General features: G+C 33.5%; 1 protein-coding gene across 2 annotated transcripts in view; it reads right to left on the bottom strand.

Annotated features, from left to right (window-relative positions):
- The window catches only part of LOC115452868, a 119,581-nt gene that overhangs the window by 26,248 nt on the left and 66,582 nt on the right, over positions 1–26,751 (bottom strand). For both annotated transcript variants that reach the window (XM_037438953.1, XM_037438958.1), the window contains exon 2: positions 588–653. In XM_037438953.1, the coding sequence (XP_037294850.1) occupies positions 588–653 (66 nt within the window). The remainder of the gene's footprint in view (positions 1–587; positions 654–26,751) is intronic.

Here is a 26,751-nt window from a genome sequence, read left to right as displayed (position 1 = left end):
GACGCTGTGATACCTTCCGATCTTCGTGTTATAGTCATTTCTCTTCTGGTTCACGAGGAGTACTGTCAGGTCTGATCAAGTCATCGTCAAGTCGTGGATAGGATCGTTGGGGTGCGTTATATTACAATAGTCCATTTGATTTTCGGACCCCGGGATTAGATGAAAGAGAAAGAAAAACATACAATTAATAATGCAATATAAGATAAATAAAATACTAATAGAATTTTTTAGCCAATCGGTTAGCACTAATTTTGTACAGCAATTTTGGCTTGACAGTCTTGATGGTGTTTATTACGAAATTATTCAATAGGTCACATTCTTCAAACAAGGCGTGTGACGTTAATATTCATTTTATAATTTTAGACACAATTTTGATGCAATATTTCGGAACTCAAAATAACTCGTGTTAAACATCATCAAGCCTTTAAAAATTATTGGAAATATTCACAAAATTTTGAATAGTTAATATAAGATTCAAGAAAGTTATTTAATAAGAACAAAGAATAGGTATAAGTCTTGCAATTAGAAAGACGTCTGCAAGCAAACATTAAGTATTTTACAATTGTTATTTATATATTTATACTGACCCCTGTTATCCGGAACTCCTTCTCTTTTCATCCTTGATGACTCTATTTGTTCCTCCTCGTTTATTTCTGTAACAAAGAGAGTAATTTTAGATATTTTTGAACACTTAGTAAGGAAATGAAAGGAATAACACAATCGGTATGTATCATCGTTTTATCGCCACCTTGGCACGGAATGTTATTACAGTTCCGGTACAAGGAAATACAAGTCAGAACTTGTAAAATCCTTGTTAACATATTGATCAGATGAGATAAAATAGTTTGTTTAATATTAAACTAATTTTAACTATACTTTTAGTTTATAAGGAGACTGCCTCGATGCTGTAGTTGCCTTTTGCGCGGTCTAAGGTTCCGAGTTCCCATCCCAAGTTGAGCAAAGAGTTTTTCTACTGAGTAGCCCGGAGTATGGAATTATTGGCCGATATAGCGATATGCTCGCCCCCTAAGCAAACATGGTGAAAATTGGGTGCCCTATTGTTGCACTTCTACCTACCCCTTGGGGGATAACGGCGCGATGTGTACAAGCTGATGAAATAAATGAATAAAGTTTAAAAGAACTTGGCGTGTGGATTTTATGTTTACGAAAATTGTTCGTATCAAAATATTACAAACGATTTGTGAAGTATTGCCGTGAACTCAAATAATTAAGCAATACTTTGATTACTTTCATATTGTGTTTACAAGTATGAGTAATTATTTTAACAAACAATAAGTGTTTATGGACAATTACAAAAATTATACAAACAATTTTTGATGAAGACGCGTCCGAATATTAAATTTTATAACTTTTAAAACATTAAATCAATTTGTAGACATGTTCCACTTTATAAAATTGCTCCTGAAGGCTGATTTATAACCATCAACAAATCCAAACCGTAATATAAAAAGTGAATCGTTCCAGGCTCAGCCTGTGTATATCCGGTTCCAACAGACCGTCATAATTGTGTCCACTACCGAGGGGTAATCATCTCTCGTCAGTCGACATTCTGTATGACCCCACTCCAATTACCATCAGGTAGAGGGAATCATCGCTCGTCAGTCGGCATTCTACTAGACCTCACTTCACTTACCATAAGTTGCAGTGGGGCCACATTGTCGTGCTATTTTTCTTTTAAAGTCCGCATAAGTACCTCATAAAAGTGCCTGTGTTCAAGACGAAGCCAATTTGGTATCACAAATGTCAATATGTGATATTTTCTTACAAGAATTGTAAAGAGACAAAACTTACTATTATCTCTATAGCTCGCAGTATACTCATATGTAGATCTAAGTAGCTACAACAATCTAACTAAAGTATCTAATAAAAAATGGAGCAAACAGATCCGCATCACCTTCGAGAGACCTTGCTCGAATCAGTACTTTCTACAATGCATCTGGGTTAACTCGATCGGTTGCGAAACAGACCCCGGATTGTACTGCAGAACTCTACAATTATAGAAGTGTTTTATGTTTTAGAACATACGATCGCGAGAATACTCAAAACTAAGTTGGGAATCTAGGAATATAATTATTGGGTATGACACAGCTTCAACCAGCTCTAACAGTATGACACACACAACATCACGCATTTATCCCCGAAGGGGTATGCAGAGGCGCAACCAAGACACCCACTTTTCGCCAAGTGTGTTACGTCCCATGATGTGATAGGGGGCGAGCCTATCGCCATATCAGGCACAAACTCCAGATTCCGGGCTGATACTGAGCAGAAAAACCAAAATATCACTTTGCCCGACCCGGAATTCGAACCCAGGACTCAGAACGCTGTCGTGCCGCGCATGCAGTACAACTACGCCACCGAGGCAGTCAGCAGTATGGCATTTTGGTTATTAGATAATAATATTACCAGCCTTATATAATGTCTCACTGCTGTACACGGGCCTCCTCTACAACTGATAGGTTTAGACCTTAATCCGTCAAAGTAGTCTAGTGATATTTTACCATTGAAACTTAACTTGTGTTCTGATATCTTTGCTTATAAATATTTTTTTTTTGCTATGTTATTCGAATTATAATACGTCTTCATATTTTTACCCTAGTCCCAATTCCATGATAATATGAATATAATATCAGTCCTGTACTATATGCTGTCCCACTGCTGGGTACGCCTACTCTACTACTAAGAGAGGTTAGGCATTAATTCACCATGCTGGTCTAGTGCGGATTGGTAGACTTCACACACCCTCAAAATTCTTATAGAGAACTTATCAGATATGCAGGTTTCCTCACGATGTTTTCCTTCACCGTTATAATAAGCGATAATTCACCAAGAATACACACATAGGTAATTATAAAAAATTCAGAGGTGCGTGCCCTTGAGTTTTGAACCTGCGAACATGTGTCAACTCAGTCCGTTTCACTCCGAAGTAGGTTATTGCCGCTTTCCCGTTTCTTTGTAAGATTATTTAAAAATCTTGTTTACTTTAAAGGAAATATCAGATTCTAAATATGATTTCTGTGTAATGTTTACATCAATTCTGACTAGCCAGATTAAAAGGAAATAAATAGAATTCAATAACAATAAGGTAGACAAATATGGGAAATGACATAGGTTAGGACGATGGTTGTTTTATGAATTCAATGGTTTACGTTTTAGGTTATGAGTTTTACAAAATAAATACCTTTTGTCATATATACTTTTGAAATTATTTCACCATGGAACAAAAATATAAAAAAACAGACTACTTATAAAATTCTATTGGTCATTAGTAATATATTTAATAATATTGAAGTCGTATATTATATTCTTTTAAAACCCATAAAATTGTATAGTTAGTAATAAACCGGACATCAGGACTTTTGTACTCCGAAAGTTATTACAAATTGGTAATAAGTCATTGTCTTATTTGAAATGTCAGTGTTACAAGATATCAACTTGCTCAAATATGAATATAAAAATAACATATCTTAATATGTACATTTGAAACGTGCAAATCATGACATGAAATTTATCTTTGGTGTTTTGCTATTTAATTGTAGATTGTAGCCAGTGTAACTACTGGACATAAGACTTAACATCTCATGTCTCAGGATGGCGAGCGCAGTGGAATACCAAACAATACTTTGTAATTTAACGTGTTGGATGGTGTTTCTAATGTTTATGGGCGGTCGATTCCCGAATGACAAGCTGATCTCGTTATTCAAACAAATAATAAAAAAATAAGTTACCATCGCATAAGCGCAAAATTTTTGTATTACAATCTTCCCAAAGTCCACTCTATATAATCGTAAAACTCTTTGATTCTTACACTGTTATTTAAAAGATTGTATACAGTTTTGCAATAGATAGAATTCAGTTTGTGCAACAGCATTCCTATTTTAAATGGCGGACAATTTTCACATAATCGTGTGAAAAAAATGGTAACACTTTTTACAATCTGTGTCGTTGCTATTGTTGTTTTTACATAACATTTTCCCCATTAGGCCCATCTGTCGTAATTGAAATGATTTCCTATTAGACGTAATTTATTTATATTAAGTTTTGAAGTACAGTTCGGTAAGTGCGTCTCTTGACGTTAAATTTTTTTTTGAACATACACAATACAGTATAATTAAAATTATTATAATTATTTACATGCAATAAAGTAATTTATTGACTCTAAATATTACTAGTTTTCTTAAAAAATTCTGTGCAATATTTGCCACATAAAAAAGCAAATATTCCTGTCAGTTTTGATTCACTCATTCTTTATTAAACAGACTGGGCACATCGTCATAATTACAACCCATAGCCATCTATCCTAAATCAGGAACGAATTTCACCAACACCGTTGGGAAGCTACCTTGCATATTGATGACTGACATTCTGCCACAGTAGGTCAACGGACGAATAAGTTCCTGTGTCACAGATTTTGGTAGTGAAATCTAATGAATATTGTCACGTCCCTACGTGTGTACGATATCTGACGTGTTTAGATTTAAATTTTCAAATTAAGAACTGTTATATTCGAATTTTGAATTATTTTTCTGACGATTTAATGAAATAGGAGGAAAATGATAAGTTGGCTTAATTTAATAATATTGATTTCAAGTAATAAAACTGTGATAAAATTGTCTGTAGATAAAAACACTTTTACTGTCGAATTCATAATAAATATCTTTACTCAACACGCTAACAAAAACTTAGAAAATTGCATTTCTCACGTCTTATAACTTCCGAAAAACTAGCAGCTACAAAGAGGTACCTACTACATAACTAGACAAATGAAAATTAATCTTGGGCAAATACAATATAGTCCAAATTCATCTAGCATAACAAAAGAACTAGTCACGACTTGCGTGGAGTATTGTACACACTGAAAGAGTTTAATTGCACGCATAGAACTGCCAAAATAACAATTATTTCGCACGTTCTCCTTTCTACAGTCGTATTTACGTTTCATTGAACTTAGAAGTCTTTATTACTTTAAAATAAGGATGAGAGTCGAATGACACTAGATGCATAACATTGTTCTAAATTCAAAATCAAATTACTGGCCGTATCAAATGATGTATGTCGGAAACAGTGAACAGGTCGCAATAAAACCAATTGTTATTAAAACTGGTAGGTTGGTACTACTTGGATGTTTGTTTTTGATTTTGGCAAGTTTCACTTTTACTTAGCATTGTCGATGAACGAAAGTAAAATACGGTATTTCTTGTTTTGTTACAAAATAGTTGGTTGCTTTCGAAGTGCGGTTTATTTAATATTAAATGTAATTTCGTATACCGTATTAACCAAGATATATCTAGGTGATTTATGTTGCTAAATATAAGCAATTAAGGTTATCTAAACCCAAAATGACATTTTAAATAGTCTGATATTAAAATATTTGTGGTTTACAGCAGGATGTAGGTGTTACTATGTTTAAAAACTGGTTTTATTTTATGGTGGTTGTATATTTTAAGATTCCTTTGCCTGATTCAATATTTTTGAAAAAATAATTTCCAATAACAAACTTGAAATATTGACGTAAAACCATACAATAAATCAAATAATGTTTACTTCTAACCTACAAACAGTCCTGTATGGCTTGTTGACCGTTTCGAAACTTTTATGGCGGGAAAAGTAAAAAGTTGCATGTGCGACAGGGATGCAAACAGCTAACGCTTTGAGGGTGAAAGAGACAAATAATTATGTCAGTGGGTGAGTGAGCCCTGAGTCAATGCACTTGTAGTTGCAAGACTCGAAGGCCTACAAAATAAAGCATTGCTGTAATGTTTGTTTATGTTGTTAGGACGAAATTTGCAATAATAATTTTGTAATTTTATTTAATACATGTTGTAGCCTTTGAATCACACAGCCTGTGTAATAGAAAAGGGCTTGCATTCAGATCTTACTCAGTTAATTTAAAATTGTATTTAAAAACCAACCATCAGTTTTTAATTCCGATAACGCGTGTTATACAAAAAGATTTTTTTTCCGCGATCTCAGATTTGGAATCCATGATCTTAGCAAAAACTTGGAATATTGCTTTCTCACGTCTTATAATTTCCGGAAAACTAGCAGCTACAAATACCAATCATTAAATGGTATTTGTGTATCTTACATAACTATTACAGCAATATATAATACGTGTAATCTGGTTAGTGCATTTCACATCCGACGACATCCTCAAGATGGCATTTCGTTTTCCGTTTTGTAAGCGGCAATCTAATGACTCGTTTCCTCATCGCTTATTGGCTGTAGTGGCGTATTTAATGAAAAAGCTATTAATTTTGCCGTCCGCTTTAGGCAAAAACTGTTCTAAATAATCCTAAAACACATCTAAGCAAAATATGTTCTACAAAATCCTAAAATACATGGTAAGCAAAATATGTTCTAAAAATCTTAAAACCAATGTACAAAGAGGTTCTCAACCAAAAAGTATATTGCTTTGATTGTCAATTAGTCATTGTAAAACAATAAAATGATGATTTGGCACAAGAGTGAACCGAATCTTGGATTAATAAAGAATCTTCTTGAGTTGAAGCCAAGTGCAAGGTTTCTAAAATGTTCTAAAAACACTGCGAAGTTAAATCAATGGACTTTAAGTTTCCTCAACGTATTAGATGATTGACATTTCGACATTGGCCCGCAGATGCTCATGTTAGAAAAAGTGATATGATTAAATCGTTTCGATAAATCGTAGTCATTTACAAATGTAAATTGCATACGATTTTTCATAATATCTCACACCCTTTGACGCGGTGACGGATTTTTTCTAGGGAAGGCAGGGAATACAAAATACCTCGCTGAATACAACCAAAGACCTATCGACTGACCAGACATGATTAGCCCTCTACCATCGATATAATTATGGCCACGTTGATCCCGGAACACGACACACTTACATATGCCACTATGATGGATTTAAACACCTTGTGTGGTCGCAATCCGGGCGGACATAAAATATATCCTACCACCAACAATGGTTTACGATATATATCGTATTGTTAAACTTACCAAATATAGAATAAACTCTATCTCGTATCCATATTCACAGCGAGTTCTAAAACGACGCAATGTTGTTTACAATTTAAACAAATATTTTGAATAGTATTTTTGTTTATAAATAATCTTCGTTTTCAAACCATAAAATCATGAGATCATCTTAAGTCGTAGTTTTGTTGTATCCGTCCTTATGGTCGTAACATCTCTTTATTCCTCTTTTGAATGCTGTTTTGCCCAAAGTTTAGGACCGCCTACCAATTAATCTTCCTATAATTCTGTTTTTCTTATACTAATTTGATATTGCTTATAAGCAATTTGAAGGTGAAATCGCGTGAACAACATCAATGACAACTTCTGCTTTTAATTTTTAAAGCTCTACTATAAAATATTGTAATGAAGTAACAATAACTCTGTGATTTCAATCAGGTACTACTTTTACAAATATTCATGACATCCCAATGAAAATTCAAATTAGGACAATCTATGGCCTATGCTTTATTTTGTTTAGTAGAATATACATTTTTCTAATGAATAAATGTTTGGTTTAGATCGGTGGTAGGATATATTTTATATTCGCCCGGATAGCGACCACTGTCCACTAGGTGTTAAAACCCGCCATAGTGGTCCACGTGTGTGTCGTGTTGCGGGATCAGCCTGTGTATATCTGGTTCTAACAGGCCGGCATAATTGTGTCTGTCGAGGGGTAATCTCTCGTCAGTCGACATTCTATTGGACCCCACTCCACTTACCATCAGGTGTAGTGGAGTTACTTTACTGTCCTCGTATAGAAACAAATAAATACTGTATTGTAAACAACAAACACAGTAGAATACAATTATCATTAGTATTATAATAAAAACGTCGAATACACGATCTTATCGCTAAAACTCGATATCTTCTAGACAACTTAATATATAAAGATTTATAAAAGCCAAAGAAGGGTTGCTTTCTTTAGAATATAAGCTTATCAATTTAAAACGCAAGTATAACTAACTCCAATTTTTTGATGAAAACATAATTCACCTAAATCTTATAGCATGGTTAAATCTTTATAGAATGATTCACCCAGGATGTTTTTGACCTTGGCCGTAACAAAATAACCAGTTTCAATATTAATATTGTTATAAGCCAATGGCTTGATCGAATAGAGGTCGGATCTATCGTCACATTTATTAAAACAACCTCTTAATTCGTTTACGTGTTTTTTTAGAAATGGATGAACGGATTTTGATGCACGTTAATTAGTGTTTGTGTTGCTTCGCTCGCGTATACTTTATCTGTAAATAAGATTATGTCTAACTGCCGCTCTGAAGTCTCAGGTTCGAAAGCCAGGCAAGTGGTATTGGGGTATATTTGCTCTGTATCGCCCTGGTACCCAGAATTTGTGCCCGATATGGCGATAGTACTGATAAATAAAAACTGAATGCGACTGGCCGAAGACTGGGTAAAATGGCCCATATCGGATGAGGCCCACGTCCAGCAATGGGCAAGAATATATGATGATGATTATGATGGTGATAAACTCTCTCCTTATCATGGGACGGAGATAATAAAAAGTGGTACTGTTTACGTCTCTACCCACCCCTTTAATAATAAAGGCGTGAATGTTGCAAAATATTAGGTGTAAACAGCTCAGTAGTTCTAAGTGTTAGATCTTAGTCTCCAACGTGACTAGACCGATTTGGCCGACCGTTACAAAATTAATACTGGGTTGTGTAAATAACCGGTGTTACTAGCACTTTCGATAAACTTTCGTGTCGGGTTAAGGTGCTGGTCCATTGGCGAATAAAACGCCGCGTTTGCCGATCACCATGTGTTCTCATGTTCTCCTTCCTTCCTTTTCTTAACATGACCTGTATATTAAGTACCTACATTCAGCAATAAAGAATTTGTATTTGTATTTGACTCTACGGTTGAATGGCGAATTGATTTAAGCGAATTGTTTATTTTTTTTTTATTTTATTTAGGTTAAAAAAACATAGAAAAAGTGCTGATTTTAAATATGTATGATACTTAGTGTCGCAAAAAAATGTCGCCTAAGACAAATAGGCTTTGAGACGTCGATGTGTTTTATGAATGTTCTGAATTTGTTAATTATATTTATATTGAAGGTTTCCAAGTTTAGTATTAGCGTATGAATAAATGTTTGTTAAGTCTTTTTGGATATTTCTTTGAAGATTTTTAAGGAGTGATTGTCAGCGTTGTACTCACGAACTTAATGGCAAGAAGTGAAATGCTTTAAAATATTACGTATAAATAAACTTCGCTATTGCCTAAAGAAAAAATAAAGGAATGAAGTGAAATACTTTAAAATATTACGTGTAATATGCTATTATATTGCAAATAAAACTATTTGCTTTACATTGACAATGTAAGGACAAAAAACCTATCTAGAATTTCGATTAAAAACCACTAATTGAATTATTTTTCCACAATTGCAGTGTCGCGATAAAATTATATCATTCATGAAATTTTGCAAATAAATATAAAACTACAGATATTGTACTGTATCGAAAAAATAGGAATCTTTTAGTCTTATTTTATTAAGTTGACTAAAATATCTCGTCATAACAATTTAGGATTCCTGTGCATATGAATAAAGTTTAAAATTGAATACCATAGATTATTCTGGACATAATGATAAGTCCAATGATCCAAATTAAGAAATTTAATACTTGAAAAATTACAACTACATACTTACATACGTTAATTTTCAATTATTTCTTAATAACAAATTTAAAAGTTAATTAAAATATGTAAACGAAAACGCTCCCTAATGGACCATGGGCCTGAAAAGATATTCCAATCGCAGCCCCTTACGACCTTGTAACTCAGCTCAACTTTTGTCATACGATAACAATCTGTACTGTTGAGTTGTCGTTATTTTGAAACCCATGTCAAATAATTGTTTGTCGTTTAATGTGGAGAATTCGTGAATTTATAATATTAGAAAGTTCATTAATTATTCATTTTCAATAACCAGTTACTAGAATATTTAGAAGTAAAGACGAGTATGTGCTTTCATTTATTAAAGCAACATCTAAATGATCTTGTATAATAATACTATCAGCCCTGTATTATATACTGTCCCACTGTTGGGCACGAGCCTCCTCTACTACTGAGAGGTATTAGGCCTTAGTCCACCACGCTGGCCTAGTGCGGATTGGTAGACTTCAAGCCTCAGAAATCCTATCGAGAACGTCTCAGGCTGCAGGTTTCTTCGCGATGTTTTCCTTCGCCATTAAAACAAGCGATAATTCACAAGGAATACACACATAATTTTAGATAAGTCAAAGGTGTGCCCTTGGGTTTTGAACCTGCCGACATTTGTCTTGGCAGTCCGTTCCACACCCAACTAGGCTATCGACCTTTTGATTGTAACCCTGTATATCTCTGTAAATGTCTTTCGAGTATATTTATTATTAGTTTGCCTCAATTATGAGTAATTATTTATAAACAAAGAACTACAATATTTTTTGTAAATTATAATGTCCGCTACAGCAGTACAAAGCTTTATTTATTCTCAAATCTCTAATTAATTTTGTCAAAACCAAATAATCAATTCATTCTAAATTAATAATTCTTAAGCGAAATTATTTCCAAAAAAATAACAATAATTGTTGTAAATTATAATGTCCTCCATAGCAGGGTAACGCTTTGTTTATACATAAATCTCTAATTATTTTTGCACAAAGTCAAATACTTACGTATTAAATAATCAATTTATTCTAAATTGATAATTTTTAAGCGAATTAAATAAACAAAGGTATTATTGATTGATATAAGACTTCCTGTTATTCCAAACAAATATTTCTTGGCATTAAGTGGACAAAAACCATAAAGTTATTAAAATCCATAGTCATTGAGAAGGTCGTCTAGTTTTTGTCCTCTTTTTTATTTGACAGATGAGCAGATCTATGAGGTCACATTAAATAAATTCGTTATGTATGACAAAAAATACTTAAAATAATGATTTGTTACCGCAATTCACTGGTTCAGGGCTCAATTAAACCATTGTGATATAAAACTATGATGATATAACGCGCCTTTAGAATTAAAGACCCAATTGCATTGAACATGGAATTTGGATCACGAAATATGACAACCCTCAAAATTCCTGTAAGAAACTTCTCAGGTATGCAGATTTCCTCACGATGCTTTCCTTCACCGTTAGACCTTATCTTATATCCTTTTAATACCTTATTTATAAGTAAACATGTAAGTCGGTCTTGCGCATGATCTCTCTCCGGTCCTGTCGGATTGCCATCTCACCGGACCATGACTGAAGGAATAGAGAGTACACATGTGCATGGCACACACACTTTTGCACTATCAGTCTTACTCATCAACTTATTTTAGCATAAAAGGCGGTTAAGTATTGCTTAAATAGCTGTCAAAAACATCACCGGTTCCTAGTTTAAACCTTATTAAGAGTCAAGATGGCGGGTTTTGACTTACAGCTGATCAAGTAAATTTATGTTTTAACTATTTAAGCATAGCTTTGCATTTTTTTTTAAGTATGACTATAATATATCTCCTGCTTAGTTAGCTGAAATCCGTTGAGATTTGCCGAAATTCGGTTAAGAGGGGATTCATTCATAAGTAAGTCGGTAAGTAGGCCGTTAAAAATATAAACCCATAAACAAGTAGACGTGTGACCGCCGTTATACCGTAGCTTTTCACGCGCGCTAGTTACAAAACAAGGCCCAATTTGATTGTCGATAAGCTTGGCTGAATGGTCGGAAATATTCACTTCCTACACGCCCATTACACAACGGTGTGATATAAGGTCTTAGGTCAATGGGAATGTTATGTGTCCATTATTGGTAATTTTACTGTAATGTTTTTTTTTAACATATGAAGTTCTTTATTAGTTGCTTAATAAAATAACGTATCGTGAATAGGCAGAAATTGTTTGTATCTTCATTTCGAAGTGGGTTTTTCGTTTCGATAAACGTCATTTCATTACATTTGGTTTTTGTCTGTTCTATGATCAGAAATTATGCACTTTACATGTAAGTTTTTGATGATAACAATGAACTGTTCCATTGCCAAAAGATTCCGGTCATAGTTTCCATTACTGGGGAAATTGAACCTAATGCGTCGATAAGAATGGTTCTCATTGATGATTATGTAGGCCCACATAAACAAGTTTATTATGTTTGTAGGTTAGTGCAGGTATCCCATGAGAACAATGGCTCGATGGGAACCTGTCAGCTGCCATTAGCATATAATGCGGTTAATTTTATGGGGAGTTATACTTTTAAAATTTTTGTGATCGGGTTAATTGTGAGATAAAAAGAAATATAAGTACATTTTAAACAAACATAAAACAATATAATATCTACATCATTAACCGTATACAGATTAAAAAAGTCTAGGTCATGATAACCAGTTCGAAATTAAAATAAATATCACAGAAACCATAAATATTCCATATTTGAATTTCTAAAGCGCCAATAACAATAAAAGAGAGAAATACCAATTCGAAATTCAAAAAACGTTATTTAAGCCCGCACTTGACCTCGCAGAAAGCGACATCCGAGTGAAAGTTGGCGGTCCCCGGACATTTCACATTTGTTCTCGCACAGCTAATGTGATAATTCGTGGTTATAATAAGCGAGAAGTTTTGTTACAGTGATGTCATCATACAAATCGTTTCGATATACACGAATGAATATGCTGATTTTTACATCCGTGCGATTTAAGACCGCCATATGCGTAACTAGTTGGTGAAGTTACTCGCTTACTCAATATTGCTCGCATGATTACTATTGACTTTTTTCTCAAGACATGCGTTGATTGTCTTTAATAGATTTTTATTGGGTAAAACCATAAACACGTCAATTAAGATTTATAAACAAAGAAGTTTAAATTCGAATAACTGACGTCCTTTGGCAGAACCACAAAGGAAAAAAACAACACCTGTCAATTTGAAACAAATAGCTAGAAAGAAAGCGCGAAGAATACGATTTAAAAATCGAATCACACAATTCGTACGCATTCGAAATTTAAAAACACACATCGGACTAAAAATCCATGCGTCTGCTATTGGTGTCGCATATTTAAGTAGGATTTTCCTTGGAATATTCACTTATATGTTTTAAACTCTATTCCTATTAAGTTAAGATACAAAATTAGGTGTTATGGAATTCTTTAAACGTCGTGAATGTCAAGTACATGAAATCGATTATAAAGAATGGTTTGCTAATTTTCGGACGCTTTCGAACCGAGGCCAATGGCATTGGGTGAAAGAGAATTATCATAATATTTCCATACCATTTCTGTTATATAGACAAATTAAATTTCTAAGCGCTTATTTATCGTTGACACTGGTTCTTTACTGGGGCAATGTGACCCACGCGGGTCAAAGAGCACATTAAATCAAAATAAACTAATGAAATGAGGAATGAATCACTGTAAAAGAGTTCTTATGTCTTATCATTAAGATATAGGATTAGAATTTCATTCATGAAGGCGCAATGCAGATACAGTTGAGTCTGTAAGCTGGACATTAAATATAATAGAATAGCTATACTTTATGATATTTCTCTTTATAATATAGTGATGTGAAACGACAGCCATGTTTAACGTAACACAAAAAATAATCATTCATTGAATTGAGGTCAACGATCAGAGAGTGAAACTGATTTTTTGTGTACCCGCCCACAGTGCCCGGCAGGCATTCGTTACGCATTGCTCCTAAACGTAGTACTTATTGGGCAAAAATAATAAATATATCTTTAAACTAGGATATGTCTGAAATAGGTTATCTTTCCAGTGGCAAAAAAAAATATTTATAGCAAATTAATTACGTAGTTACTTCAGATTGTTTAAAACACGTTCTTTAAACGAAATTCGCGTTGGAAGAAAGGTTTTGTGTTAAAAATTACTTATGAAATGACAAGTTCTTTATTTAAAAATAATTCGTGAGCACTTTTATAATAAATAACACAATATTCTTTTACATTTTAAAATACTAAGAATACAATATTCTTTATTTAAATATTTAAAAACAAATTTTCAGTCATACTCTAAATTGAAATAGTTTATAATTAATTATGACCATTCTTAAAAATTATATCATGCTTCTAATAGCCGCATAGACTTATTATTGCAAATATTCATACAATTTAAGTTATTATACGCCGAACAACATACTAGGTCAACAGTTGCAAACTAATTGGCCTCTGAAATTAATTATCTAGTATGCTATGAGCTGTAACCGCTACTGTTGCAAATCGAAACGAAAATATTTGGCAAATAAATTACGCAGGATTTCATTTAATTAAAACAGGATTTTTTAACCAATATATTCAGATAAAAAAAAAAAATATTAATCCCATCAAAATTAATGGCATATTTTTATATGCATTTACCAAGAACGTGCAAGGTTAAATTTTATTACAGAAAAAATATAAACTCAGGTTTAAGAGGGCATTAAACCACAACAAAATCGTTAGCACTCCGCATTTATCCTATTACAATCACAAATGACCACTGTGCGCCACAAACCTTATAATTACAATCTTTGACCATAATATTATGCGCTAGAACATTCTGGGTCAATGGAGGCCGATGAATTGAAGTTCTTGAGTTGTATTTACAGTGATTATTTTGCAAATTTAAGCTGAATAGGTTTTAACCATATAAATCACTTCCATATGAGTGCTTGATCAAGGGAACTACATTAGTCCAAACAGGTTAAGTCACCTTATGGTACAGTATTGTATTTTAAGACTTTGATTCATAAGAGATCATTTAAAATCTGGTATTTTCAAGAATGTCCTCAAATAACTTTAAATCTTCAACGAAGAAATCGAAAGGTCCTTTCTTTTATTTGTTAAATAGAAAACATTCCTTCACAGTTCGATAAAATCGAAAGTGCGTGGAGAAATGGAAGACAAAAACGTCCGCACACAGCGAAGGTGGCGGGCCAACTGCAAGTGGGTCGGGGTAAAAGCAAAAAGCGCGCCAAACAGGTTCTTAATTCAAATTTAGGCGCGTGCAGGTTGTTTTCTCTTTCCCCGAGGCGTTACAAGTTTGTGTGGCCAGTGCGAATTAATGGAATCGATCGTTACAAACCTAAATCGATAGTTGATTAAAAATGAACCACGTAGTTCTAATAGCTTAGTAATCTGTGAAACTAAAAAATTAAAAATAAACAACTACAATCTAAATCTCCGCATTGAACATGAAATAGAAAAAAAAAACAGATTAAAGTTTGATGGCGACGTTCATAACATGCTTTTTCTTACTGGTTTATTTACTAGATCGATGTGCAAATATTGATGCAGATGATTTTTGACTGTAAACAACTCACCCAGGACTTTAGTTATCTTCGTTTTTTAATTAAAACAAATATGTTCACAAGATATCCACCAGATGCAGATTAATATAGCAGTAATAGGATAATTAATATAATAGCAACATTTACTTAACCACGTGATTCAACATCCAAAAATGGCTCGAGAATATAAAAATCTTACCATTCCTTTTTTCTTCCGCTGTTTACGATAATACATTTTTAAACTAATAGTTTTTAATTTCCGTATGCAATTTAATAAATATACTTTATGATAGTTTGTCATGACCTTTAATATGGGCATCGTGAAGAAGTTAAAACATTATTTGCTTTTGATTACAATGAATGTATATTTGGCTTGGAAGTCCCTTGACTAAAACTGGAAATACTAACCTAGTCACGGGAGATCTTTTTATTCCATTTACACCGATTTTATACTTTGAGAGCTGAGTTTTATTTATTAAAAAAACCGATTGAGCTGATATAAGCGTTAGAATAATAGCCCAAGTTATGTCTATAAATAGTTCAGTCACTTAAATGTTCACTTAAGATCCTACTCAAGAGTGAGATTGGTTTCTAAATGCGGCTTATAATATGTTCTTTGCTTATGATTAACGCTCAAGACAACGCTCTCACACTGCCTGTACGACAACAATTTAAGTTGGGTGTACAATCAGCCATAAGAGTGAGTTTGTGTCCGTATTAAAAAAAAAATTATTCACTAAAATAAACTCGGAAGTTTTTTGTTGTAAATAGATGAAGAAAAAAAAGTACTTCGATTGAATTTATGGGTGGAGTCGTTTTGAAGTTTTGATTTCATTCAGCTATTTTCGTGCTTGACTGTACTTTTGATTGTCATCTTTCGACATATTTTAACAATGTATGCGCGACACATTATACTCGCCCTTCGCCCTTCACCTTTACAAATTGACTATAATTACTATATTTCATTCGTTAGCGAAATAATCGGTCCATTTTGGGAACTGAACTTTTGTTTTACACCAAACCTTATTGAGGATGAAATTAAATGTCGTAGAGATGTTTTTTCATAATTAAAGTTGTTTTTGAACTTTTGAACAATTGCTTAATCAGTTATAATTATGTAAGGTAAATAACAATGCTGGTGTTGTTTAATGTGTTAAGTGTGTTGAAATATTTTAACTTCTGTTTGACATTTCAACATTTCGCACTCTTAATAAAATAATGACCTATTTCAAAACTGTTAATTTGTGACATTCGTTGGAAAACTAATTTTTCTTTGCGATCTCTTTTTTGAAGTTGAAAATTGAGCTTATTAAAGATAAGTAAAAAATGAAACCTATAGCATGAAAAAAATGGAAAAAACTAAAAGGTCGCAAACAGAAATTGGTTGTTTGACGATTCCCACAAATTGGCAATTTTGCAATGGGTCATTATTTTATGAGTGCGATTTGTAAGACGGTGAATTGTGCACAATGCAGTGACGGAGGGATTATATAACCCGATTCCAGCTTTCTTTTATGTAGAATCTAATTATCATCAGAACAATTTGCAGACCGCATTTATTCATCATCATCATCAGCCTACAGCTGTCCACTGCTGGACATGGGCCTCCCCTAAAGCGCGCCACGCTGTTCGGTCCTCCGCTCTCCTCATCCAGCGTCCACCGGCGATCCTACGAATATCGTCGGACCAGCGGGTCGGAGGTCATCCTACGTCCTATTTATTCATATTAGTACCTATATGTTGTGTCGGGTTCCAGTTGCGTAGCTTGACGTAAAGGGGCCCTATATTTGTTGGGGGCTCTTCAGGGCAGTGCGAACTTTTGGCCGCCCGCTTAGTTTAATGTAGGTATGGGCCAAGAGAGGCCCCTAAGTTTAGGGGCCTCGTATCACTGATACGGCTGATACAGTAGCTACGCCCCTGTCAGGTTCCCTTAGGAAAAATTTCGCCCTTCGCCACAGGCACACACTATAGTTTCATGTGAAATCTTGGGGGTCTTAGAGGTTTTTTAGAATGAGACGATCGACTAGAGCGAACGTGGTATTTGAATAATTGAAATGTTAATAATATATAATGCAGATTGAAGTAATACTTACTTATGAGAGAGTTTACATAACACGTAGTAAAACTTAGGGAATAAACATACACTACACGTCTTCGCATTTAAAAAAATATATATTTTTAAATAATCGTGATTTGGATTCTTAAATATAACTCAGTCACAGCTCGGAGTCAGGAAGCGATATATTAACCCCGTGCCTCGTAAATTATGTAAAGCTATCGGTCTGAAAAAGACGGATTCACTCCTATAAACATGGGCCCCCTGACCATACCATCTTTATTAACCTCAAAATATCACTTTTAGAATAAACAAATATCTCAGATGTCGATACATGAGACCTATAACAGTGCCTAGTTACTATCGGTAATGTAACTGAGACACGCAATTGACTGCGACATTGTGAAACGACAAATCTAAGTTAATTTCAAGTAAATGTAAATGTTTAATACATTTAAACGAATTTTAATATAGCCTTCGATATACGTTAAAGTTTTATGTCAAAATGTCAACTAACAGCATAATAATAGCTTCTGACAATGACCTTTGAAACGTAACAAATCGGAATTATATCACAGAGACTCATTTTAGACGATTATTTAAATAATAGGCGATTAATCGATTAGACCTTCTAACGGAATGTTCAAGCACTAGTTTGCGATTTAAAAAATATAATTATCACAGTTATAAATTTACTGAGATATAAATCATTAATAATTATGATATGAACATGTTTTATTATTAGTTTTTATTACTTTTTAAATGTTACTCTTTCGAACGTTTTATTTTATTACGTTTTATTATTGTATTTGATTTACAATTAATACTTTTTAAATACTAGCTGTTGAACTCATTCGTTGATGTTTTATTCTTTTAACAGTTATATTTGATTTATAAACGACGAATATGTCATCATTAATGTTCTATATTGTTTTCTATAGCTATTGGTATTATATTTCTGTTTATTCATAATTATAATTTGTATTCTTTAGCCTCTTAATGACTGTCACGCTTGCTGATCACCTCCGCCCCTCCCTGGAATATAATTATCGTAGATCAACAAAGCACATGGAACTCATTCGATATCACTATATTGCCACACATAGACTTACTCTTTACCTGAGAAAAGAACTCTAACACAGGTATGTTCGAATGCATTAAATAATTAAAAAAAACGGTAGAATACTCTAATTTTGGCGCTTTCAAACAAACTAAAACCATTGATAAATAGAAGCAATTAAATCTATTTTCGCTTGTTTCTACTAACCGACAGAAATATTATAATACAGTTATAGTCCAATTTTCGAGGGAATAAAAGCCATTATCGCTTGTACTGAGCCTAACTAACCGCAATAAACACCCACTAAGCTCCGAGCCCTGTACAAATATGCATACCAGAACTGGCAGTGCAGGAAACCAGCAGATGAAAGTAAGGTCGTTCTCGGAGGCCGTCGTGTGACGATCTATAATGTATCATTTGTCCTATTACATAAGGAATAAAACAATGTGCAACTGATTGATACGCCAAGATAAGAAAACACACTTTAGACGCTTTAAATTTTTCAAAGCAAATGAATAATGGAGAGTAATGAACGTAATTTTGGTTTAAAATTTCTAAATTTTCATATTTGGTTTCCAACCACGAGAGAAACTTGCGTTCCGAAATGAAATGAAATAATTTATTTGAACTTGTAAAATGTTGTACATTATTTAGATTCTGTAAATATTAACTCTACCACCAGTTCGGAAAGCAGTTCTCACCAGAGAAGAACGGGCAAGAAACTCTGGTTGCTCTTTTCAAAATCAGTAAAAGGTATAAACTACAATACATAATACATAGAAAAGATAAAAATTACAATAGTTTTTTTTTTATTGTTGTTTTGGGCAGTTCATTTATATGCTCGCAAAATAGGTAATAAAAGACCTTTCCATACGAGTGCTCAATCATGAAATATAAATACCGTTCTGCCATTAACCTTTTACTCCAAAGTCCTCATAATTCCGACTTCATCTACTCCGCATTCACTGTCCAATCTATACTACTTTTTAATAACAGGAAGGAACAAAGAGCGCACCTGTGTATTGCGCACACTTGTGCACTATAATATCTCCTGCGTGGCTGATATCCGTTGAGATTGGCCGCCGTGGCCGAAATTCGGTTAGGAAGGAATCACTAATTTGGAATACGTTCCAATCAGAAATTTTGATTTCTGAGGGAAGCGATAAAGTGTTATTTTGCTGCCCGGTATCTTGATACTGGGCAGCAAAACCAAATATCAAATTAAAAATTCAAATATCACTGTGTCCAACCCGGGATTTGAACCCAGAACCTCAGAGCGAGGTTGCCGCTGCCGTACCGTACATGCAGTACAACTACACCACCGAGGCAGCCAGTTACTTCAGGCGACTAGTAAATACAACGTATATTGCAATTTTACATTTAGACACCCTTCATACCGTCAGGTGGTCAATAGCTCTAAAAACTTCAATTGTCGCAACGCATGATCATCAATGGCAGCCCAAGTAATAAATCATACCATATAAGGAAACGTTAAGTCCCGATGTCAACATACCTCGCGGAAACCTTATGATTGGAAATCGATTTCACAGTTTCCACTATGTCGTGTACCGTACGGCGCGTGCGCATCGCTGACACCGATGCGTGTCGAATGCATGGTATTCGCTAAAGACCGGTCTACAGTTTCTCGTCAATCAAACTTGACAGGTTTGAATATTGACTTATGATCCTTAAGGAAGTAGATAAATCATGAAATCCTGGATTTTGTAAGTGACATAACACCTTAACCCTATTTTGCAACTCCTCCCTATCTTTCTATTTGATTAATTTCGTTGCGGGATAATGACATATTAGTTTTCCCTGCGACTCGCCGAGCTTCACTGCTCGGTGTTATAAAATGCGTGCCACTGCTGATCCTGGCTTACAGGAGTTGTAGTGGTGGGTGTGAGGGCGGGAAACTTAACTCTATTTTAGGATCTCTATAAATTTCAAACGTATGGTTCAAACTATGTGACAGATGTCTCTCATGCGGAAATTCTTCATGTTTTAAAGTAAGTACAGTTAACCACAAAATTAGTTGAACAAATTCAAAATTCCAAATTCCCTTTAAACTTCAAATACTTTTTTTTTTCTAAAAAAAATTAAGTGGGTATTCTTTGTGAATTATCGCTCACTTTAACAGTGAAGGAAAACATCGTGAGGAAACCTGCATACCCGAGAAATTCTCTATAGGAATTTGGAGGTTGTGTGAAGTCTACCAATCTGCACTAGGCCAGCGTGGTGGACTAAGACCTAATCCCTCTCAGTAGTACAGAAGGCCCGTGCCCAGCAGTGGGACAGTATATAATACAGGGCTAATAAGATATATTATTCTGTGTTTCTTTCACTTTTTTTACTTTTCGTTAGCAGTATAATCCCGGTTGAGCTCTTAATATTTATATTACACATCGGTGTAAGTGTCCGGTAACTGTATCCTACCGCAAACATGTAGATCATAAGACCCATTTTAACGGACACTTTTATTGACAACTGTACATACTTTAGCATTCTTACTCATACTCATAGTTTAAAGAGAATCCGATGACTGGCTATATCTTCTTACATATGAATAAAAACAGTTTATTGTACACCATATACAAATGTATACAATAATTGTTTAAATAAAGTGAACTCAAATAATTCGCACTTATAACGACTTGAAAGGGACACAATTAAAATAAATAATGAATGATTGAAATCTTGAAACGGTTGTACATATGGAAATTTAAAAATGTATTTATTACCTATTGTGTGAGTATACGAATGACCTTATCTAAACAATAATAATAATAAACAAATCATTTTTTTCTTTATTTTGCACTAAACTTTAAACTGATTTTGAAAAGAGCTACACCAGAATTACTCGCGCGATTGTCTTGAGAGAACTGCTTTCCGAACTGGTGGTAGAGTTGATATTGATATAATAATGTATAACATTTTATAGGTAATAAATTATTTTATTTCAATCCCAAGAACTCATTTTATATAAGACTAGCTATTGCTCGCGGCTCGGCCCCCCTGATTAATTTTTCGGGATAAAAATCCCCCTATATATTTTCCCGATATAGAAAGTAACTTATATCTTTCCCAAGATCTCAAACTATCTCCAAACCAAATTTCATCGAAACTCATTGGGTAGTTTTTGAGTTTATCGCATTAAGACAGTCAGACAGGCGGGAGACTTTGTTTTATAATATATATTTTTTTTTTACTTTTTAAGCGGTCAAATTCCGTCATACATATTTGTTGCGTAACTAACCGTTTACTCATCGCACGCGATGGAAGCTCTCAAAAAAATAAATTTCCCCGTTTTTGCAATATCTTTCATTGATGCTCGACTCTTATTGGTCACAGCGTGATGTTATTTAGCCTATAACCTTCTTCGATAAATGGCCTATCCAATATTAAAATAATTTTTCAATTCGAACCCATAGTTCCTGAGATTAGCGCATTCAAAAACTCTTCAGCTTTATATAATAGTATAGATATAGATAGATAGAAGTATACATTATTTTAACGGTGAAGGAAAACATCGTGATGAAACCTGCACATCTGAGAAGTTCTCTATAGGAATTTCGAAGGTGTGTGAAGTCTACCAATCCGCACTAGGCCAGCGTGGTGGACTAAGGCCTAATCCCTCTCAGTAGTAAAGGAGGCCCGTGCTCAGCAGTGGGCAAGTACATATACTGTATTATAATACAGGGCTGATATTATTATTAATATAGATATAGATAGATAGAAGTATACATTAATTTACTCCTTGAACGCAAGTGTATATTAAGATGATGTGTTACAACATAAAATGCAATGAAACCTCGTATGCAGTGACTTGTAAGCAATAATAATTAATAACCGTGAAACTAAATGTCAAAGACCCAGTTACCGTGAATCGGCCAAATTATACAATCCTAACAAATTTTAGTTTGAAAAAAAAAATAGGTTTGTTTCAAAGTTAAGGCTAAAATGCTCTGGTATACAAGGTTACGCTCGCGGATACGACCACGTGACAATTTACCCATAATAATTATTTCTTATATTTACGCGAATCGACGTGTAATTAACATGTAATTAATTTTAATTAACGCCAAGAGTTATGATAACATATTATAAAAATATAAAGTTAAATATTTTCTAAATGTTTTATTAATTTCGAGTAATGTCTTCAAAAAACACGATTAGAGTTTGTTTTCCAGGGGAGACCTTAAGGTTACTGAGCAGTAACTATGAGTAAAATATGTTTTTGAACTGCTCCAATAGTTCTAATAAATACACTCAATAAACAAACTAACTATATCATCTTATAAGTATAGATGGTAGAATTTAACATAGCATAACAATAGACTCACTATCTTAACAAGCGATCTCTCTCAGACTAAATATTTCTACATTTAATAACTTTTGCTTTCAATGAATTTCTAAATGATATTTGATCAAGACAAAGATGTGCACACTAAAATGTCACGTGAGATAGATATTTCAAAAGTCCTGTAATCAACAAGATGATAGTAATTTTAGGCATCGCGCAGACGCTGTCATTTTGTTGTCAAGAAACACTACTATAAAACTGGCTGTTGGTTCACCAACTTTAGCAAAGGAGCCTTATTTTCTATGACAGTGTAAACTCGTAATACGAGTATAGTATAGTAATTGACTAATGAATATAATTTAGAATATGAATATCATATTTCAAATGGAATTAACTTTGTGAATAATTGCCTTAACTAATTATCTATAAGTTCTGAGAAAACATGCAATTTGTCAATGATGCGGTATAATGTTATTAATTAAATAAACAAGTTTAAGACGTGTCATAGTAATTAAGTTTATAGATATGAAAACTACCTACCAATGATTGAACCTAGTTATCAAACATCACGCATTTATCCCTGAAGGGGTATGCAGAGGCGCAACCAGGGCACCTACTTTTCGCCAGGTGTGTTCCGTCTCATGATGTGATAGGAGGCGAGCCTTCGCCATATCGGTCACAAATTCCAGACTCCGGTCTAATAATGAGCAGAAAAAGCCAAATATCACTTTGCCCGACCCGGGATTCGAACCAAGGACCTCAGAGCGCTGCCGTATCAATCGTACAACTACGCCACCGAAGCAGTCTGAACCTAGTTTTGCCATAATATATTACCTTTTAAACAACATTAATGGATTGTTATTTCTTAAAGTTGAATTTTTCTATGTAAAAAAATTGTGTCGACAGCTTCAAACATACCTGTTTGTAAGATATAATCGGTGTGTGTTTCTGAAGAGTAAAATATTACATTTGGATTAATTAAAAGCTAATTATTAATCTTTTTTTTTTTGATAATTTTTGGGTTGTCCCATTGCGCTTAGTGATTAAAAACGGTATAGCGAATCTCTTTAAGGTAAATATTAGAGAGAAACCGTTCCAATAAGGTACTACAAATATTTTTTTCTAGAATAAAAGTAACCTTCTAATATTAATTCATGAAAAGGCACCTTATTTTTATTGATTTATTTATTCAACAACCTACGGAGCACCCAACACTCGAGAATGTTCTAGACGTTGCAAATATCAAGGTTGTATGCGAAGTTGACGCAACGCATGCGCGGTTTGTCATCGCTTATTTCTTATAGCTAATGAGATGCCGACGTGAAGAAATGTTTGCTAATTTTCTCCTATATCTACTTTATAATTCGAGAATATTCCATTTTATAGAGCAATAGTTTTGTCCACCACGGACGTCATTCCTACAGTTTCCATACAGACACTTCAACTACCAAAATTCATATCAACTTTCAAAAAGCAGCCAATTTCAACATTTTTTCTAGAGATTTTTGATTACTCCTGTAAGCCAAGATCAGCAGTGGCACGCATTTTATAACACCGAGCACTGAAACTCGGCGAGTCGGGAAAACTAATTTGTCATTATCCCGCAACGAAATTAATCAAATAGATAGTGCACTGATAATCCTCAAATATTGATGCATCGGGAGAAAATTTCTTCAAATCGTTGTGGATTGACTTAATGTTTCCTTAGACTAGCTGAACTTCAACACGGTGTCATAAAATGCGTGCCACCATCCTGGCTTATAGAAGTAATTGGTGTGTGTCAAGGCAGGATAGTCTTCAAAGTAATATTGGTTTAATTTAACCTCTAGTTTTATCATACCCATGTACTATATGCAAGGTATAACCGTGTGTCAATTCTTCAACCATTGTATCCAATTTACCTGCAACAAAAATAAAAATATGATTAGTATAAAATAAATTACAATTATCATTTCTTATGTTTACGCGAATGTTATACATTGAAATTAAACTACTTTTCAGATTGAAGGCCCATGAAGGCTACAAAGTTTTCGAAACGTCGGGAGAAATCAAAAATATAAAAAAACCGCGATAGAATCTGAAAAGTAGTTTAATTTCAATAAATTAAATAAATTTAGGACATATTTTACAGCGACAGTTATCAACTATAAGATAAAATATAGTAACTCAAACATTATCCAACTTTTACTATTTTACGCAATTCATAGAACCCATCCAGATATCCTTCAACAAGTACATTAAACAAAAGGTCATGAAGTAATAACATTAATTACATATCTATTAAATTAACGTATGTAACCGCACCCAACATTTGGCTAAAGCTGTGAATTTAAATTATGACTTATTTATTTAGTAACAAGATAATAAATTGTCTGTAATCAAGTTCTATGCAATTTATAAGGGGATGTGTCCATTTGGATTATTGCTCGGGGGTACAAAGAAATATAATTAAGATATAATAGCCACTTAGGTCTCATAAAACTACTAGATAGTAATATGTAACCTAGAAATAATAATTGACTAAGTATTTGGAACGAATATGAATGTTTCGAAATAGCCGTAGATCAAATGCATAGATTAGAACAACCTTCGCGAAATTCAGACGAAAAATATAAACTTAAATATCATAAGAAAACCAAGCAATTTTAGTATCTAACATTAGGGCTTAAAATAAATTTTGATGAATAAGAAAACCAATCAATTTGATCAATTAGTAAAACAAAATGATCTAATAATACTAAAAATATTGTTTATAAACATTTGTTGATTGTTATATAGACTAAAATAACGTGAATTAAATCCCTCTTTGCCGAATTTCTGACACTGCGACCAATCAGAACGAAGTAGTCGAAATCATACCGCATTCGCATTACAACTACGCCACCGAATCAATCGAAAAACAATATATACGTAAACTCAAAAATTATAACGAAGCAATTTAATCAAAATTGTAACTCAACGAACGTCATTGAGAAACGTATTTGTTTAAACGTAAGTCATTAAGTAATTATAAGTAACGTCATTGACATAGGAGTTCAAACAATTTATAGTTGAAACAAAACTAAAAAGAAATTCAAACTTGACCACGCAAGGTCACGATCTCTCTCGCTTTAGTATTCTAGACGTGGAGAAGCGAGAGTAAATTCCTAAATCTAGATAGCGATAACCCAAAAACGAGCGCAGAATGTAAACAAGCGGGTCCTCTTCAACGAAGAAAGTGGAATCCATTATTGAATCATTTTTATGGCCATAGAATTTGACTATTAAAGAAACTTTTCTTTTTTATAAAACAACTGTAAATTGAGCAAATTGGATGTCACTCATGATTTTAAAGCAATAAACCTACCAACAATATCAATGTATTTATTTTTTCAAATGATTTAATTATAGTACATTTACGCATAATTATTGCAATAATTATCATGCTTGTTATTTACAGGTATTTGATACGTAACTCACTCCTAGTTTAAAGGCCTTAGAATACCTTACTTTAATAATAAACTAAAATTCATCGTCAATACAAAGTCGTATCTATTTTTGTTTTTTATTCTAGAAAGTACATTAAAGCCGCCACAGGCAATGCAATACTAAAAATATGATTACCACAGTATTCATGTATTGCTTGCGTAAATAATATTTTGATATTATTAAAAAATTATATATTATTATTACTTGTTATTTTAGATTCCTCAAATTCAAATACGTGTACATATACTTTGCTATGGAATCCAGCGAAAACATATCTTAAGACCCTCCCCTAAGCAAACGGCCTTGAGATTTTTTTTATACATTTTCGGCGCATAAATTACGACGGGAATATGCAGATTTACAAATAATTTCATTAAAAACTATATCCTAGATCTTTTTGAAATTTTCAGCCTACCAGGATATTCCTTATGAAATTGCCTATTTAATAATGTTGGTTGCAAATTAAAATATGTGTATTTTAAGAAGAGATGCACAGAATCAATAATTTTTAGTGGCATTTTTACTGTGAAATCAATGATACAATATCCAGATTATAAAAAAAAACTACCAGAGGTAAGATA

This window comes from Manduca sexta, chromosome 3, assembly GCF_014839805.1.
Source record: "Manduca sexta isolate Smith_Timp_Sample1 chromosome 3, JHU_Msex_v1.0, whole genome shotgun sequence".
In the NCBI taxonomy this organism is placed as follows: domain Eukaryota; kingdom Metazoa; phylum Arthropoda; class Insecta; order Lepidoptera; family Sphingidae; genus Manduca; species Manduca sexta.
The sequence above is the reverse complement of the archived record's forward strand: the minus strand, read 5'-3'. Positions and strand labels throughout refer to the sequence as shown.